This window comes from Poecilia reticulata, chromosome 18 (genome assembly GCF_904066995.2).
Source record: "Poecilia reticulata chromosome 18, P_reticulata-male-v2, whole genome shotgun sequence".
NCBI lineage: Eukaryota > Metazoa > Chordata > Actinopteri > Cyprinodontiformes > Poeciliidae > Poecilia > Poecilia reticulata.
Genome location: NC_088847.1, coordinates 9,926,883 through 9,941,307, shown reverse-complemented (window position 1 = coordinate 9,941,307; position 14,425 = coordinate 9,926,883). Strand labels below are relative to the sequence as shown.

The 14,425-nt window shown below is 35.4% G+C and overlaps 1 protein-coding gene and 1 long non-coding RNA gene across 2 annotated transcripts in view; both read left to right on the top strand.

Annotated features, from left to right (window-relative positions):
* Positions 1 to 146: 146 nt before the first annotated feature.
* The window catches only part of LOC103476160 (basement membrane-specific heparan sulfate proteoglycan core protein-like), a 23,459-nt gene continuing 9,180 nt past the window's right edge, over positions 147 to 14,425 (top strand). The window contains exons 1-14 of the mRNA XM_081599963.1: positions 147 to 820; positions 2,694 to 2,853; positions 3,832 to 3,867; positions 4,033 to 4,293; positions 4,794 to 5,060; positions 5,150 to 5,425; positions 5,818 to 6,081; positions 6,206 to 6,481; positions 7,580 to 7,843; positions 7,979 to 8,254; positions 9,492 to 9,602; positions 9,701 to 9,716; positions 9,791 to 9,867; positions 10,645 to 10,926. Of these exons, the coding sequence (XP_081456089.1) occupies positions 2,817 to 2,853; positions 3,832 to 3,867; positions 4,033 to 4,293; positions 4,794 to 5,060; positions 5,150 to 5,425; positions 5,818 to 6,081; positions 6,206 to 6,481; positions 7,580 to 7,843; positions 7,979 to 8,254; positions 9,492 to 9,602; positions 9,701 to 9,716; positions 9,791 to 9,867; positions 10,645 to 10,926 (2,443 nt within the window). The 5' untranslated portion in view covers positions 147 to 820; positions 2,694 to 2,816. The remainder of the gene's footprint in view (positions 821 to 2,693; positions 2,854 to 3,831; positions 3,868 to 4,032; positions 4,294 to 4,793; positions 5,061 to 5,149; positions 5,426 to 5,817; positions 6,082 to 6,205; positions 6,482 to 7,579; positions 7,844 to 7,978; positions 8,255 to 9,491; positions 9,603 to 9,700; positions 9,717 to 9,790; positions 9,868 to 10,644; positions 10,927 to 14,425) is intronic.
* On the top strand, positions 11,044 to 13,069 carry LOC145548666 (uncharacterized). Its single transcript, XR_014084670.1, has 5 exons — positions 11,044 to 11,312; positions 11,942 to 12,067; positions 12,221 to 12,236; positions 12,328 to 12,416; positions 12,715 to 13,069. It is a non-coding gene; the product is annotated as an uncharacterized LOC145548666 (long non-coding RNA).

The window sequence follows — 14,425 nt, the reverse complement described above, 5'->3', positions numbered from 1 at the left end:
GAGAAACCTCATGTTTGAACATCACCGCTGTCAATCCGCTGCTCCTTCGAAGGGAACTACGAATTGCATATAATTAGAAATAACACTGAATACAGGACGCATCTAACACTAAAAAAGACATCCATTATATGAATATTCCACTTCGGTCCTTGATCTACCAGCTTGGTTTTTCATTTTGCATCTGGAAGAAAATATTTTATTTAAGAGTTACATTGCTTCCCTTTATCCAAAGCACTGTTTATGTGCTTGGTAAAAAAAAAAATCTGTTTGTACAGTGGCTTGACTTGTTGTCTGTGGCAAGCCGTTTTTACATAAATTCGGTTTTACCGCCCTGACATTCCAGATATCTAAAATTGTTTTGTGATTTGACGTTTTATTGACAATTTTGTGCAGGAAACGTAAAATTCTGCAGGCAACTGTTTGGACACCACAAAGGGGCTTCCACGTCATTCTTAATTCAGGTATCTAAAATTGTTATTTTGACTAGTCATAATTGTGTTGAAGATATCTTAAATCATAATTACGGATATATGTCCCGTCAAATGACAGATCCAGTGACGTTATTTGAGATATCTTAAATTACATTTTGACTATTCAAAATTCAAGAAATAATAATTTCTTGAATTATTATTCTTACTAGTAAGAATGTAAATGCAGATATCTGAAATTACAATTCCGGATAGTCAAGATGTAGTTTTGTCTGGTCAAAGTGCATTTTTAAATATCTGGAATGTAATTACGGATCGTCAGACGAAACCGAATTTATGTTAAAACGGCTTGCTAAGTCGTGCAGATGACGCCTAAAGACACACTGGTAAAGGTAAAGTGACGTGTTTTTACCAATTTAGTTTCAATGCTAGTTAATACACACACGGAGGCATTATATATCAGTTTTTAACACATTTTTCCTCCAGACACATTTGACATTTTGTACCTCGACAGAGGTGAGCTGGTTAACAAATTCAACATGGCGAATGCTACACAAGCCTAGTTTATGCACTTTACCTAATGTTAACCTTAGCTAGCATGATATGCTAACGGGGACGGACCACGGCAGTTAAGACATAGGACTGTGGTTATAAGTTGTGTAAGATTTCTTCTTTGAAACAATGGGAGGACACTTTAGTAGCTGTTAACGATGTAATTTTGAGAAGATTACTACCATTCACATTATGTGTTTCTATGGAAAGCCATTTTGACAAAAAGTTGTTTTAAAAGGTTTATGTCAGTCTCCCTTTTCTCCATCGATATGTTTACCGACCGCTCTGCACCTTAGGGGGTTAAAAAACAACAAAAAATTACGCGCATATTGCGCAAAACTCTGAAACAGGAGAAGCGGGACATAAAACGGAGCGACGAATGTGAATTATGGCATATAAAAACAGAATCCGACGCTGAACAGTGGAAAATCAACACATGATGTGAAACACATGACGATTAGGCGGCGCAGCAGGTGATGAGTGAATATTACTGATGGTCAATAAATGATCAAATAAATCCAGCAACAGGAAAGAAACTAAAATGGACATAGCAATAAACCAAGAGAGGATAAAACTAATCAAATGAAACTAAATGGAAGTAAATGAAGAACAAAATGCAAGAATAAACTAAGAAACTAAAGTAAATACAGAGGAATAAACTAGCATTGCAAGACCTTTCGAGCAATAATTAATGCAGATGACTGTATGGCAAGAATAAACGGACACTATTTCCATATAAAAGGGAAAATAATATTGTTGAAGTGCCATGGGTTTGTTGAGACCACATCTAGTACTGAGAATAAATATAACTTACAGACCATAACTGTAAATAACTTATCACTTATATTTTTAATTAGATTTGATATATTTATTTCTTCAATATTATTTTTCATGTCAGTGTTAATGTCATGAGGCTGATGACTCCATGACACTTTCAATTTGACTCATTAGGATTTGATTAAGAACCAGATTTGTTCTTTGTAATTTTTGTCCAGTAAAACTATTAATCTATAAATCAATAGACAGGTCTATATAAAGATATAATCCATGTTTCTGTTTCATATTTGTATGGCATTAAAAGGATCTGGAACTTTTGTTTTTCCACTGAAAGCTCTGCTTTGAACAATAAATGCCATGTGGGTGAAATTTTATGGATGATACTCTGATGTCCCATTCTCCTGAAGGCAGCACAGAGCTGCACCACCAGAAACCGACAGAAACACTGAAGAGAAGAAGAGCTATGATTAATGTAGTTACAGTTGTATCCATGTTTTATTGTTGCAGAGCTCAGTCGGTTTGCAAATAGTTCAAAGTTTAAACTGGCATGTTGAACATCTTTTATCTGGTCATTTTGTGGAATATTTAACAACTAGAAAATGGCAAAGAATAAGACTATTTTTTCCACTCTGATTTTCTGCTTTTACGCCTACCAAATTTTAACTTGAATGTTCATTGCATTTTTCGTAGACGCCTGTATTATTTTTATATTATTATATGTATTATTTTTTGGTGAAAAATACAGAAACAAGCATACAAATCTAAACATCTACAATAGTGATAGTAATATTAATAATAAACTAATAGTCAGTGCAAAGTAGCCTACAAATTCTTTGGTGGGGGGCGGTGAGGGACCTGGATAAAGACTAGGGGGGCGCTGGCACAAAAAAGGTTGAGAAACGCTGGTTTAAAATAAACATTGTCCTTCATTCTCAGGTAAAACGTTGATCCTGTTTCAAACGGCTCCATTTCTGTAGAGACGCTGCAGGGGCAACAAGTTATGAAAGGAAGATTATTGGAGCAAAGCAGAGGAACAGCTGGCTTCAGGTTGAGGTCAGGATGAGGAACATCTCTCCCAGTGTTCTGGTCTCACTCTGTAAGTAGATCACTTTATCTGGACGGATGATGCACATTACAACAACACCATCTGATGTAATATCTACTTTATCTTACATTGTAATTTTGTAGCTTTACTTAGTATAACTATTTGTTCATGATGTCTTTGCTGCTACTTCCAACAAAGGAGATTACAGTAATAAATTACTAACACAAATATTTTTGTGCAAACATTTTGAAAAGCTGCTTATTGTAAAAGCAGGCTTTAGCATGTATTTATATCTCAAACAACCTGGGGACTCTAAGCCCCAGTTCTACGGGGTTTAGAGTCCCAGTTGACAGCGTTGCAACTAAAAACCGAGGTGTGAGTACCCTTGTCAAATGGCATTTTGGCTAAAACTCTGAGGTTTTAATGTTCTTTATCTTTTTTGTTTTTGTTTGTTTTAATCTTTCACTGTTTATTCAATGTCACATGTTGTTTTTATATTAATTATGTAAAGCACTTTGAAATGCCTTGCTGCTGAAATGTGCTATACAAATAAAATTTGATTGATTGATTGATTGATTGATTGATTGATTGATTGATTGATTGATTGATTGATTGATTGATTGATACAACTAATGTGGGAGCAGTGAAGATATTATCTATCAACAATGAAAAATGATACATGATCTCATACAAGAGCCTCAAATTATTACTTAAAAGCTTTTATCTCTTTTTTTACCAGTAGAGATGAGTGTGACGTTTCCGTAGCCGTGCAGAACGTCTCCAGATGTTCTGTCTTCAGTCAGGGTGTGAAATTTATAAAATAAAGTTTCAACTCATCAGACAAAACAACAATAAACTCAAACATTTGGTCGTTTTGTTATCAGAACTAATATATATTCAATATCTTTATTAATAGTTGCATTTGTTCAACATGTAAACAGAATCATAGCTGAATGTGAGGGTTTGGCAAAGATTTTTGATTGAACTAATTTATTATTTCTGCTGATGAACTTTCAACCTTTATTTCAGTTCTGATCACACTCCTCTGCTGTGGACAAACTCAGGGTAACTTCAGCTTTTAATCTGTATTTTAACAATTTATCCTCTCAGGAACAGAATCCAGTTTATCTTTTATATCAGATATTATTCTATTTATCTTTCAATGTTTATCTTAATGTGTGTTTGTTACAAACCAGAAGAGAAATGTGCTGAATGTTGGTTCTGTTGTAGGTGCAGCGCTGACTATTGAGCCCAACTGGTCGACTTTTTATCATGGAGAGTTTGTTACATTTATCTGTGACATGAATGAAGGAAAAGACACTGACTGGGAATACCAGTTAATGAAGAACAATGAAGAATTGTTCTCTTTTCAGTCAGATAAAATATTCAAACATCTGTCTACTGGTCATAGTGCTGAGTATCAGTGCTGTGGTCGCAGGAGGAGGTCAGATGAAACAAAATGCAGTAGAAGTCTCAGTGTTGATGTCTTCGGTAATATATGAATATTTTGAAAAATTACAAAGTTTCATATGACTGTTGGCCCTAAAAAAATTGCCTTTGTAAACTGTAAACTTCTTTCGTAATTCCAATCTGATTTTTTTGTTAATAAAATAGTGCTTGAAATATGACCCATACATAATTACTGGGTTTAATTTTTATAAATTAAATTCAGCCATAAGTTATAAAAGCAGTCAACAAAAAAATGAAATATAATTTACATCTTCTTAAGTATATAGACTAGGACTAACCACATTATCTGTTCAGGAAAATGAATGCACTTTTTCATGTTATGTAATGAAACCATTTGAAACTAAATTTGTTTTATTTTTTAATATCTAAAAACTATACGTAAATAAGCAAAGATGACAATAAAATGCATTCACAGCTTTTTCACATATCTACTTATCTGACAGAAGCATCACTCTTTACACTATGTGTTTAATTAAAGTGTTTTATATAAGATCATCTAATATTTGTTTCCATAACATCAGCGATACCCACACCCAAACTGACAGTAGGTCCAACAACCATACCAGTAGGGGGCAGTGTGGCACTGAGCTGCTCAGTGGAGCGCCCTGATGAATGGAAATACAAATGGTGGAGACAGAACAGAGGCACTTCAGTTGACAACCCACGAAATACAGAAGAAAACAGAGATATCACTGTGACACAAGGAGGAATCTACTTCTGTTTTGGATATAGATTACCTTTCCCATTCTTCACCAGACAAAGCAATGTGGTCACCATAAATATAAGTTGTAAGTTTATTTTTTTTAACTGCCATAAACTAATTCTACTGAATATTTTTAATGTGATTTAATGTTTCTCTTCATATATGTTTCTACAGTTTCCAACAAGGTTTTTGTGACTCGACAACCAAACTGGCCTCAGATCTTCAGTGGTGAGACGATCACTCTGTCATGTGAGGTCCAGGGAGGAGAAACCACTGAGTGGACGTGTAAATGGAAGAGAGATGAGTCAATAATACACAGAACAAACGGTAACAACTGGACTTTCATTGTCTTTGAGTCCAGCAGTGGAGTCTACATGTGTCAGTGTAAAAGAAGAGATGACTGGTTTTCTTCAACACAGTGGAGTGAAGCCATCAGTCTGTCTGTATCAAGTAAGTTGACATCTGTTAAATATGAAAATGTTGCTGATTTAGTCCATAATTAAGTTGTCAGTGTTAATGCTAAACTCCCCCCCCTCCCCTCACACACACACACACACACAGTGATTCAAACTTTCTATTAGAATAAAGTTTCTATGTCAGGTTTGCTTTTGTGAAGTCTCACAATAATCTGAGGCTGGTTGTTAATCTGTGTGGCTGGAACAATGAGTAACTACCAGAATCATTCATATTAATGAAGTCCTACATTGTTGACACATTTTCAGTAAATTCCAAATCTATTCATTTATTTCAGTTAACGAGTCTGAAGCTAGTTCGGCTCATATAAATCTTGTATGTTTTTATTAATTATTGAAAAATTAACCAATTTTAATTCATGTTAATAGATAAACCCAGAGCCAAACTCACAGCAGGTTCAACAACTATACTAGAAGGGGGCAGTGTGACACTGAGCTGCTCAGTGGAGCCCTCTGCTGGATGGAAATACAGATGGTTCAGACGAACCAAAAACACAGCTGAAGATCAACTCACTAATAAAGAAAACAGTGATATCACTGTGAGACAAGAAGGAATCTACAGGTGTGAAGGAGAGAGAGGAAATCCCTCATTCTACAGTCATTCAAGCCATGATGTCACCATAGAGATAATGTGTAGGTTTCTTTTTTTATAACTTCCTGAAACTAATTCTACTGAATTTTTTTTTCTCTTTAAAACTGTTAGAAACTAAAACTATAACTGTGATTTGATTTTTCTATTCATTTCTGATGTTAACAGTGTCCAACAAGTGTTTTGTAACTCAACGTCCAAACTGGCCTCAGTTGTTCAGCGGTGAGACGATCAGTTTGACATGTGAGGTCCATGGAAGAGAAACAACTGAGTGGACGTGTGAATGGAAGAGAGATGGGTCAATAATACACAGGACAAACAGTAAAGACTGGACTTTCACTGTCTCTGAGTCCATCAGTGGAGACTACATGTGTCAGTGTAAAAGAGGAGATGACTCGTTTTCTTCAATAAAGTGGAGTGAAGCCATCAGTCTGTCTGTATCAGGTAAGTTGACATTTGTTAAATATGAAAATGTGGCTGATTTAGTCCATAGTTTAGTTGTCCGTATTAATGCTTAACTCGAACACACACAGTGATTCAAACTTTCTATTAGAAAAAAAGTTTCTATGTCTGGTTTACTTTTGTGAAGTCTCACAATAATCTGAGGCCGGTTGTTAATCTTTATGGCTTAAAGATTAACAACCGGCCATCCAGACTGTTAATCTTTAACCAGAGGTTCCCAAACTGTGGGGACAACCAAACTATGTGGGGCGCTGTGCCATTGCAGGGGGGGCACAGGAAGCCGTCTGGATGAAAAAAAAAAACCATGAACGCTGTATGCGCTGGGTTTTTACCTTAGAATGGCCAACTCTCTTTTATTCCTAAGTCAATTTGATACAGTAGGGTCTTCCGCACTTCCCACATCTGTGTCCTCTGTCACTTTTATCAGCAGTTAAAACTGTTTAATCCGTTAACATGTGGTAACCTGTTTTTCCGAGCCGCCTTTAACGTAACATGAGCGCTATGACACTCGCATTGGGTTTACACCTGTGCGGCAGTGAAGGAGACCTGCTGCTGTGCAGAGCTATGCAAGTTTGTGTTAGAATCATGGCAGCAAACCAGCAAAACGCAAAGAACTTTTCACAGTTTTTCTCCCTAACTAACAGACTGTTGAGTAAGGTTGTTAGATGGAGGTAAAGTTAGCTCAAAGATGACTAGCTAGCTAATATCAATACAGCACCTTAAGCTTAACAAGCCTGTAGTCTACCGATGTTGTTATATACATTCATTTTGCCCCCCACCCTCACAGGCGTCGTTCAACCAGACAGTCATTTGTAATCCATAGGGGGGGCCCAGAAAATGTTTGGAAACCACTGGGGGGGGCGCAGGAGAAAAAGTTTGGGAACCACTGGCTTAAACAATGAATAACTGTCAGAATAATTCATATTAATGAAGTCCTACATTGTTGACACATTTTGAGTAATTTCCAAATCTATTCATTTATTTCAGTTAACGAGTCTGTAGCTTGTTCAGCTCGTACAAACCTTGTATGTTTTATTAATTATTGAAAAATTAACCAATTTTAATTCATGTTAACACCAGACAAACCCAGAGCCAAACTGACGGCAGGTTCAACAACAATACTAGAAGGGGGCAGTGTGACACTGAGCTGCTCAGTGGAGCCCTCTGCTGGATGGAAATACAGATGGTTCAGACGAACCAAAAACACAGCTGAAGATCAACTCACTAATAAAGAAAACAGTGATATCACTGTGAGACAAGAAGGAATCTACAGGTGTGAAGGAGAGAGAGGAAATCCCTCATTCTACAGTCATTCAAGCCATGATGTCACCATAGAGATAATGTGTAAGTTTCTTTTTTATAACTTCCTGAAACTAATTCTACTGGTTTTTTTTCTTTTTAAAACTGTTAGAAGCTAAAACTATGACACTAACATTTCTCTTGTGATTTGATTTTTCTCTTCATATCTGATGTTAACAGTGTCCAACAAGTTTTTTGTAACTCAACGTCCAAACCGGCCTCAGATGTTCAGTGGTGAGACGATCACTCTGACATGTGAGGTCCAGGGAGGAGAAACCACTGAGTGGACGTGTGAATGGAAGAGAGATGGGTCAACAATACACAGGACAAACGGTAAAGACTGGACTTTCACTGTCTCTGAGTCCAGCAGTGGAGACTACATGTGTCAGTGTAAAAGAGGAGATGACTCGTTTTCTTCAATAAAGTGGAGTGAAGCCATCAGTCTGTCTGTATCAGGTGAGTTGTGATTTGTTGTCTGTTCTGAACAGATTGTAGGAAGAAAAGTTTTCCTCATATGTTGTACTAAAAAAAGTTTCTTCTCTGAATGGATCAGAATAAATCTGACTAGTCCTCATCTGAGTTATGAATTTCCAGCTGTCAAAAATGAGCAGATTTTTAATTTCACATTGTTTGCAAAAGGTTTTTTTTATGTATCTAAAGACTAAAACAGAAAACTTCTTTGAGTTGATAAGTTTATTTCTGATTTTTAGTCAGATTACACTTCTTTAATTGTGTTTTAGTTAACTTTGATTGAGTTGTCCTGCTCTGAGGTGTAAGGATAGATTTCTTCTTCACAGAAATATTGTAAAACATCCAGACTGCATCTTTTAGCACCACAGGCTGGATGCAGCAAGATTTAATTTTAATAACATCAATATTCACCCAAGTTCATATTATTTTCTTATGAGATCACCTCTCATACAATTACATCACTTTTTTCTCAATATGGATGCAGAGATTTTTTTTTAACAACGTTCAAATAAAAAAAAAAAGTGATTTAAAACCTCTTGGTGACTTTTCAGTAATGATAATTATGATCACCACTATCTGATTGGCCTGCTTTTTAATAAAACAGATAATATAAATTGGAAACGTAAACAGCTTATATGAATTAGATTAGTTTGCTATTTCCAGTAAACTTGAGTAATTAAACTTTACATAACTTGTTCTAACAGCTGGAATAGCAAACAGAAGTACAGTATTCATTTTTTATGTCTTTCTTTTTGTTTGCTTGGTTCAGTCTGTTTTGTTTTTCATATCAAAAGGCTGAATGTCTCATAAGCTTATTTCCATTTTTTTTTTCTTCGTTGTGTTGCAGATGTCACAGCCAGTTTCTTATAGTTTAAATCAAATATAAGTAACTAATATATATATGACAAATTATATGACTATAATTTTGTCATATATATATATATATATATATATATAAATAAAAAGTAATACACAGTACCTATATATGTATATTCCATTTGTGTTTCAGCCTCTGTGTTATATAACTGCTTTCAAACTCTGACTAAACAATGAATCAAATAAGTCAGAAAAAAAAAATCAGGATATTTGTTCATGAACAGATAAAATATTTCAGAATTAATGTGTTTAAATATGTAAATAATATTTTTTCAGGAAATCAGAGAATGCTGTGACCAAATCTGCAGATGTAAAACATCTGTTTCCATTTAACGTTTGTTTCCAGTCGCTGTGTCCAGTTCTTCACATCCTTTTTTGCTGATCGTTGGTGGACCAGTTGTTGGGTTTATTCTCCTTTTTCTCCTCTTTTTGTTGTACTTCTGCAAACATTACAAGGGTGAGATTTTTTTAAAAATTAATTTAGTGCATAAATTTTATAACGGAGAAAGAAAAACAATTTTTCAATCAATGTAACGGCAATTGTTTTTTTCACAGATTTATTCTGCTCCAGGTCAGTTGCTCACTTTTTTTTTTTTTTGTTAATTTAAGTATTAAATTCACTGACTATATTTTGTCATGTTGTAGATGTAAGGTCTCAGATAGCAGCAGAAATGATGGAGTCATCCAGACTGGCGGTCATGAAGACGGCTCTCGTCCTCAGGGTTAGAACTGCACCACGTTTTTAGTGATTAAAAATGATTACTTTTAGCAAAAGACCCTACTGTGTCCAGATTCTTCTTAGACTTTTATTTCTTTCACATTATTCATATCATTTCACCTATATATCACTATTGAAATCTGTTATATTTTTATATCAAATGAAGCCTTTTTCGTGAGACAATATAAGCAGATGAATGAAAAAAACACTTATAAAATAAGTTGTATTTGTTTCTTCTAATTTATACAAATATGTTTTATACCTTGTTTGTTTTTGTGGTAGTTGTTCACTAACAACATCAGTCTGGGTTCTTTGAGTTAATACGTTTATTATTAACTTATTAGCTCTTTGAGTTGATAAGTTTATCTTTGTAATCAGCTAACCGTGGAACAGCTTTGTTATTTAACAAGAATCAGTCACTGAAAAAAATAATCCAGATGTGTTTCACCTGCAGATGAACTCAGAATGAATGAATCCTTTGAGTTAAAAAGTTATTTCCAAATAGAAACGGTGTACAACGTAAGCAAAGAGCTGACTCTGGTTTTCAGTTTTTGATTTTTATTTTATTTGTCACTTGATGACCTCGCCTTAAAGGCATCAAGATCCACAGAATGGCGCTGTTTCTTTTAAAGTAAAAGCTGGGAGCTGTCAGGCTTGGCTCTGAAAAGTTTCCTCAGGTCAACATGGAGTTTAAATCAATAAACTACAACTTTTGATCTTATTCATATCAGAACAAATAAATATTCAATAACTTTACAAGCAATGGCTGAATTTAACAGGTAAACGGAGTCAAAGCTGAATGAACAAGGTTGCTGTGTACCAGTAGGGGGCAGTGTGACACTGAGCTGCTCAGTGGAGCCCTCTGCTGGATGGAAATACAGATGGTTCAGACGAACCAAAAACACAGCTGAAGATCAACTCACTAATAAAGAAAACGGTGATATCACTGTGAGACAAGAAGGAATCTACAGGTGTGAAGGAGAGAGAGGAAATCCCTCATTCTACAGTCATTCAAGCCATGATGTCACCATAGAGATAATGTGTAAGTTTCTTTTTTTTATAACTTCCTGAAACTAATTCTACTGAATTTTTTTTCTCTTTAAAACTGTTAGAACCTAAAATTATGACACTAACATTTCTCTTGTGTTCTCTTCTTAATTAAATAAATTTTTTCTTGTGATTTGATTTTTCTGTCCACATCGGATGTAAACAGTTTCCAACAAGCTTTTTGTGGCGAGAGGTGAGAGGATCACTCTGACATGTGAGGTCCAGGGAGGAGAAACCACTGAGTGGACGTGTGAATGGAAGAGAGATGAGTCAGTCATACACTGGACAAGCAGTAAAGACTGGACTTTCATTGTCTCTGAGTCCAGCAGTGGAGACTACATGTGTCAGTGTAGATGCAGAGATGACTGGTTTTCTTCAGCACAGTGGAGTGAAGCCAAGCAGGTGATTTAATTGTTGAAGAGATTGTAGGAAAAAAGGTTTTCCTCATTTGTTGGATGAAATGAAGTTTCTTCTTTGGACAAACCAGAATGAATCTGAACAGTCCTCATCTGAGTAAGAAATGTTTAAATGTTGAAAATAAGGAGCAGATTTTTTTCCCACTTCCTTTAATGTTACAATAATAAAATAACAACTGCTATAATTTGCTACATATGCAACTTTTCCCCAAAGTTTATTTTAATCTATAAAAATAATTTAACTGTGTATTGATCAATTTCAGTCAGATTCCTCTTCTTTTAATGTCCTTTTGCTTAGATTAAGCAGCTCATTGTTGTGATAAGTTTGTTTCTGACCTGGAGCTGTGAGGAAAGATCAGCAAGACTTCATGGAGCAGGATTTATTTAATAACATCAATATTCACTCATTATATTGTAAAGTTCACTTGAAACAAACTTCAGCTGAAATGCAGCCCAGTCAACATTTGGCTTCATGTTTTTGTTTTTTTACCAATAAATAAGATCACAACAATATCAGGTTAAAGCTGCGGTTTGTAACTTTTATTAACAGACTAATAACTATTATTGAATTAAATGGGGACTAATTAATTTTTTGTAATTGTTTTATTTTTGCAGTAACTGTGTCTAGTCCTGTCAGTTCTTCATTTCCTGTGTTGTTGATCGTTGGACCTCTTATTGGAATCGTTCTCATTATCCTCATTATCCTCCTGCTCTTGTTGTGGCGCTGCAGATGATCCAAAGGTGAGAATATTTTCTTCTCATCTTATTGCTTCTTAACTTTAGTCTGTTACTTAAATACATGTATTTAATTGTATTTAATATGACTTTTGAAATATGGTTCCACATTTTAATTCTGTTCTCAATGATCTAAATGGCTTTTTTAATCTTCTCCAGGTTTGTGCTGCATCAGGTCAGTATGAAATATCTGTTTTCTTCATCTTAGTCATAAACTCTTAATTTTTGTCTTCACAGTTAAACTTAATCCGCTTCGATATTTTTAGGTTATTTCAGTCTGAAAGCAGCAGCCAGAGGCCGACCACTGATCATGACGTGAACCAGACTGAAAGAGATTACAGCTCTCTGCTGCATGGTTAGTCACACAATAAACATCAGTATTAATTTGGACGTAACATTACTTTGTTGTAATTTCATTCCTTATGATGATACCGTTTTATGCAACGTATAAAAATCTCAGCAACAGCCCATATTAATCAAGAATCTAATATTTAGTTGGATCATACTATATCATTGTCCTTATGTGGGAACAATGGTGTAGGGCCCCTTTAAATGCTTGAATTATAATACAGACCATAGATCTAAAACTTCAGACCTGAACTGAGAATTCTGGGAATGAAACGCTGTGTTCTGTCCGTGACTTGTGTTTACAGGTAGTAGCCAGCAGATGGAGCCATTAAGTCAAAGTTTTCCAAGTTATCGGTCCAGAAAATGGCCGTCAGTTCAATGATGTGACGCAGGAAGAAAACTTGTGTGTCTGCAGGATTCTGCTGCTTCACATGAACCTGATCCATCCAGAGTGTTTGGCTGTGGTGGAAACGGCAAAATGACAAACAGCTCCAATTATCACAGTGTGTTTATTTATCATCGTTTGTTCAGGATTTGTTCCGTTTTTATAGTGTGTCAAACCTACATTCTGCTTTAAGAGATAATAGATGACTGAAAGGAGTTTTTATTTTTTGCTCTTTCTAGGTTTTAAGTATCAGGAGGAAAATAAAACAAACATCAATGCATTTTTATATTATTGTTATATTTAGAGAGTTACAAAATTAAAATAATGGAGTATCAGTTGGAGATGCAGCACCTGATACAAAATAAATTAAAATGTACATTTTGGTTATGCAAAGTAATATATTATCAATAAAAAACAAAAAGGAAAAGTGTGTTCTAGTTTATGTCCTGATAACGGTGAACATTATTTATTTAATTTGGGAATCTTGGTAGGAAATAAAAATCCCACCAGACTTTTTCTGTCAGTACCTTGTGCTTACAGATAGCAACCAGCAGATGGTGCTATTAAGTAATTTTATTCAGAGTTCCAGAAAAGGGCTGGATGTTCAGTGATCCCGCCAGGAAGAAAACTTGTGTGTCTGCAGGATTCTGCTGCTTCACATTAACCTGCTCCATCCAGATCCAGAGTGATTGGCTGTGGTGGAAACGGCAGCAGAACATCTCACACATCCATCATCAAACTCAACATCCTCATCCTCACTGAAAACACAGCTGCTGCCTGCAGCTGCAACAACCATGTTAGTTTAGCAGAAACAGCAGTTCAGAGAACCTTGAAACACGTGTGATTTCTTCTGAAACGAGAATAAATTGGACACTTCTTAGTGTCAGATGAATGGAAAATTGAGATTAAAGCAGAATGAAAGAAGTGAAGACCTAAACTCTTAAATAATGGTCTGCAGTCTGTATTCAAAAACCACAAGAGGGCGATGCTGAGTTGTCATACCATTAAAGAGAACTTCTGTTTCTTTGGTCAACACTTCTTGAGCAGGATGTCACTGAAGATGAAGCTCAGCTCATTTGCAGTTGTATTTATAGAGTTTCTGCAGGACACTCTGTAATGTCTCCTCGTCTCTTGGTGGAAGATCTGAACTAAAGTGAAAGATTTAGTACAGAAAACTACAAATTAAGTGCCCTCATAAAACCCATGGGCGCCATTTAGGGGGGAAAAGGTAGGACGATTCCAAGGTTCCTTGGCCGACAGGGGGCCCTGCAAAATAGCTTTTTTGGTTGTTGTTGTTGTTGTTGTTTATAGAAATTGAGGGCCCTATTAATAACAAAATTAATCATATTGTGCTTTTTTAAATGGCTTTTAGCAGTAAAAATAATATATTACCCCTTCCACACTAAAAAGCACACATCCATATTTGCTCTGAACACCACATATATATATATATATACAAAAACGGGAGCACAATAACAATGAGACAAGATACGGGAGCCAGAGTTGGTATTCACATTCTTATAGTCAATGTATATAATCATATAATGATAATTACACACACACACACACTATATATATATATATATATAGAAAGAGAGAGAGAGAGAGAGAGAGAGAGAGAGAGAGAGAGA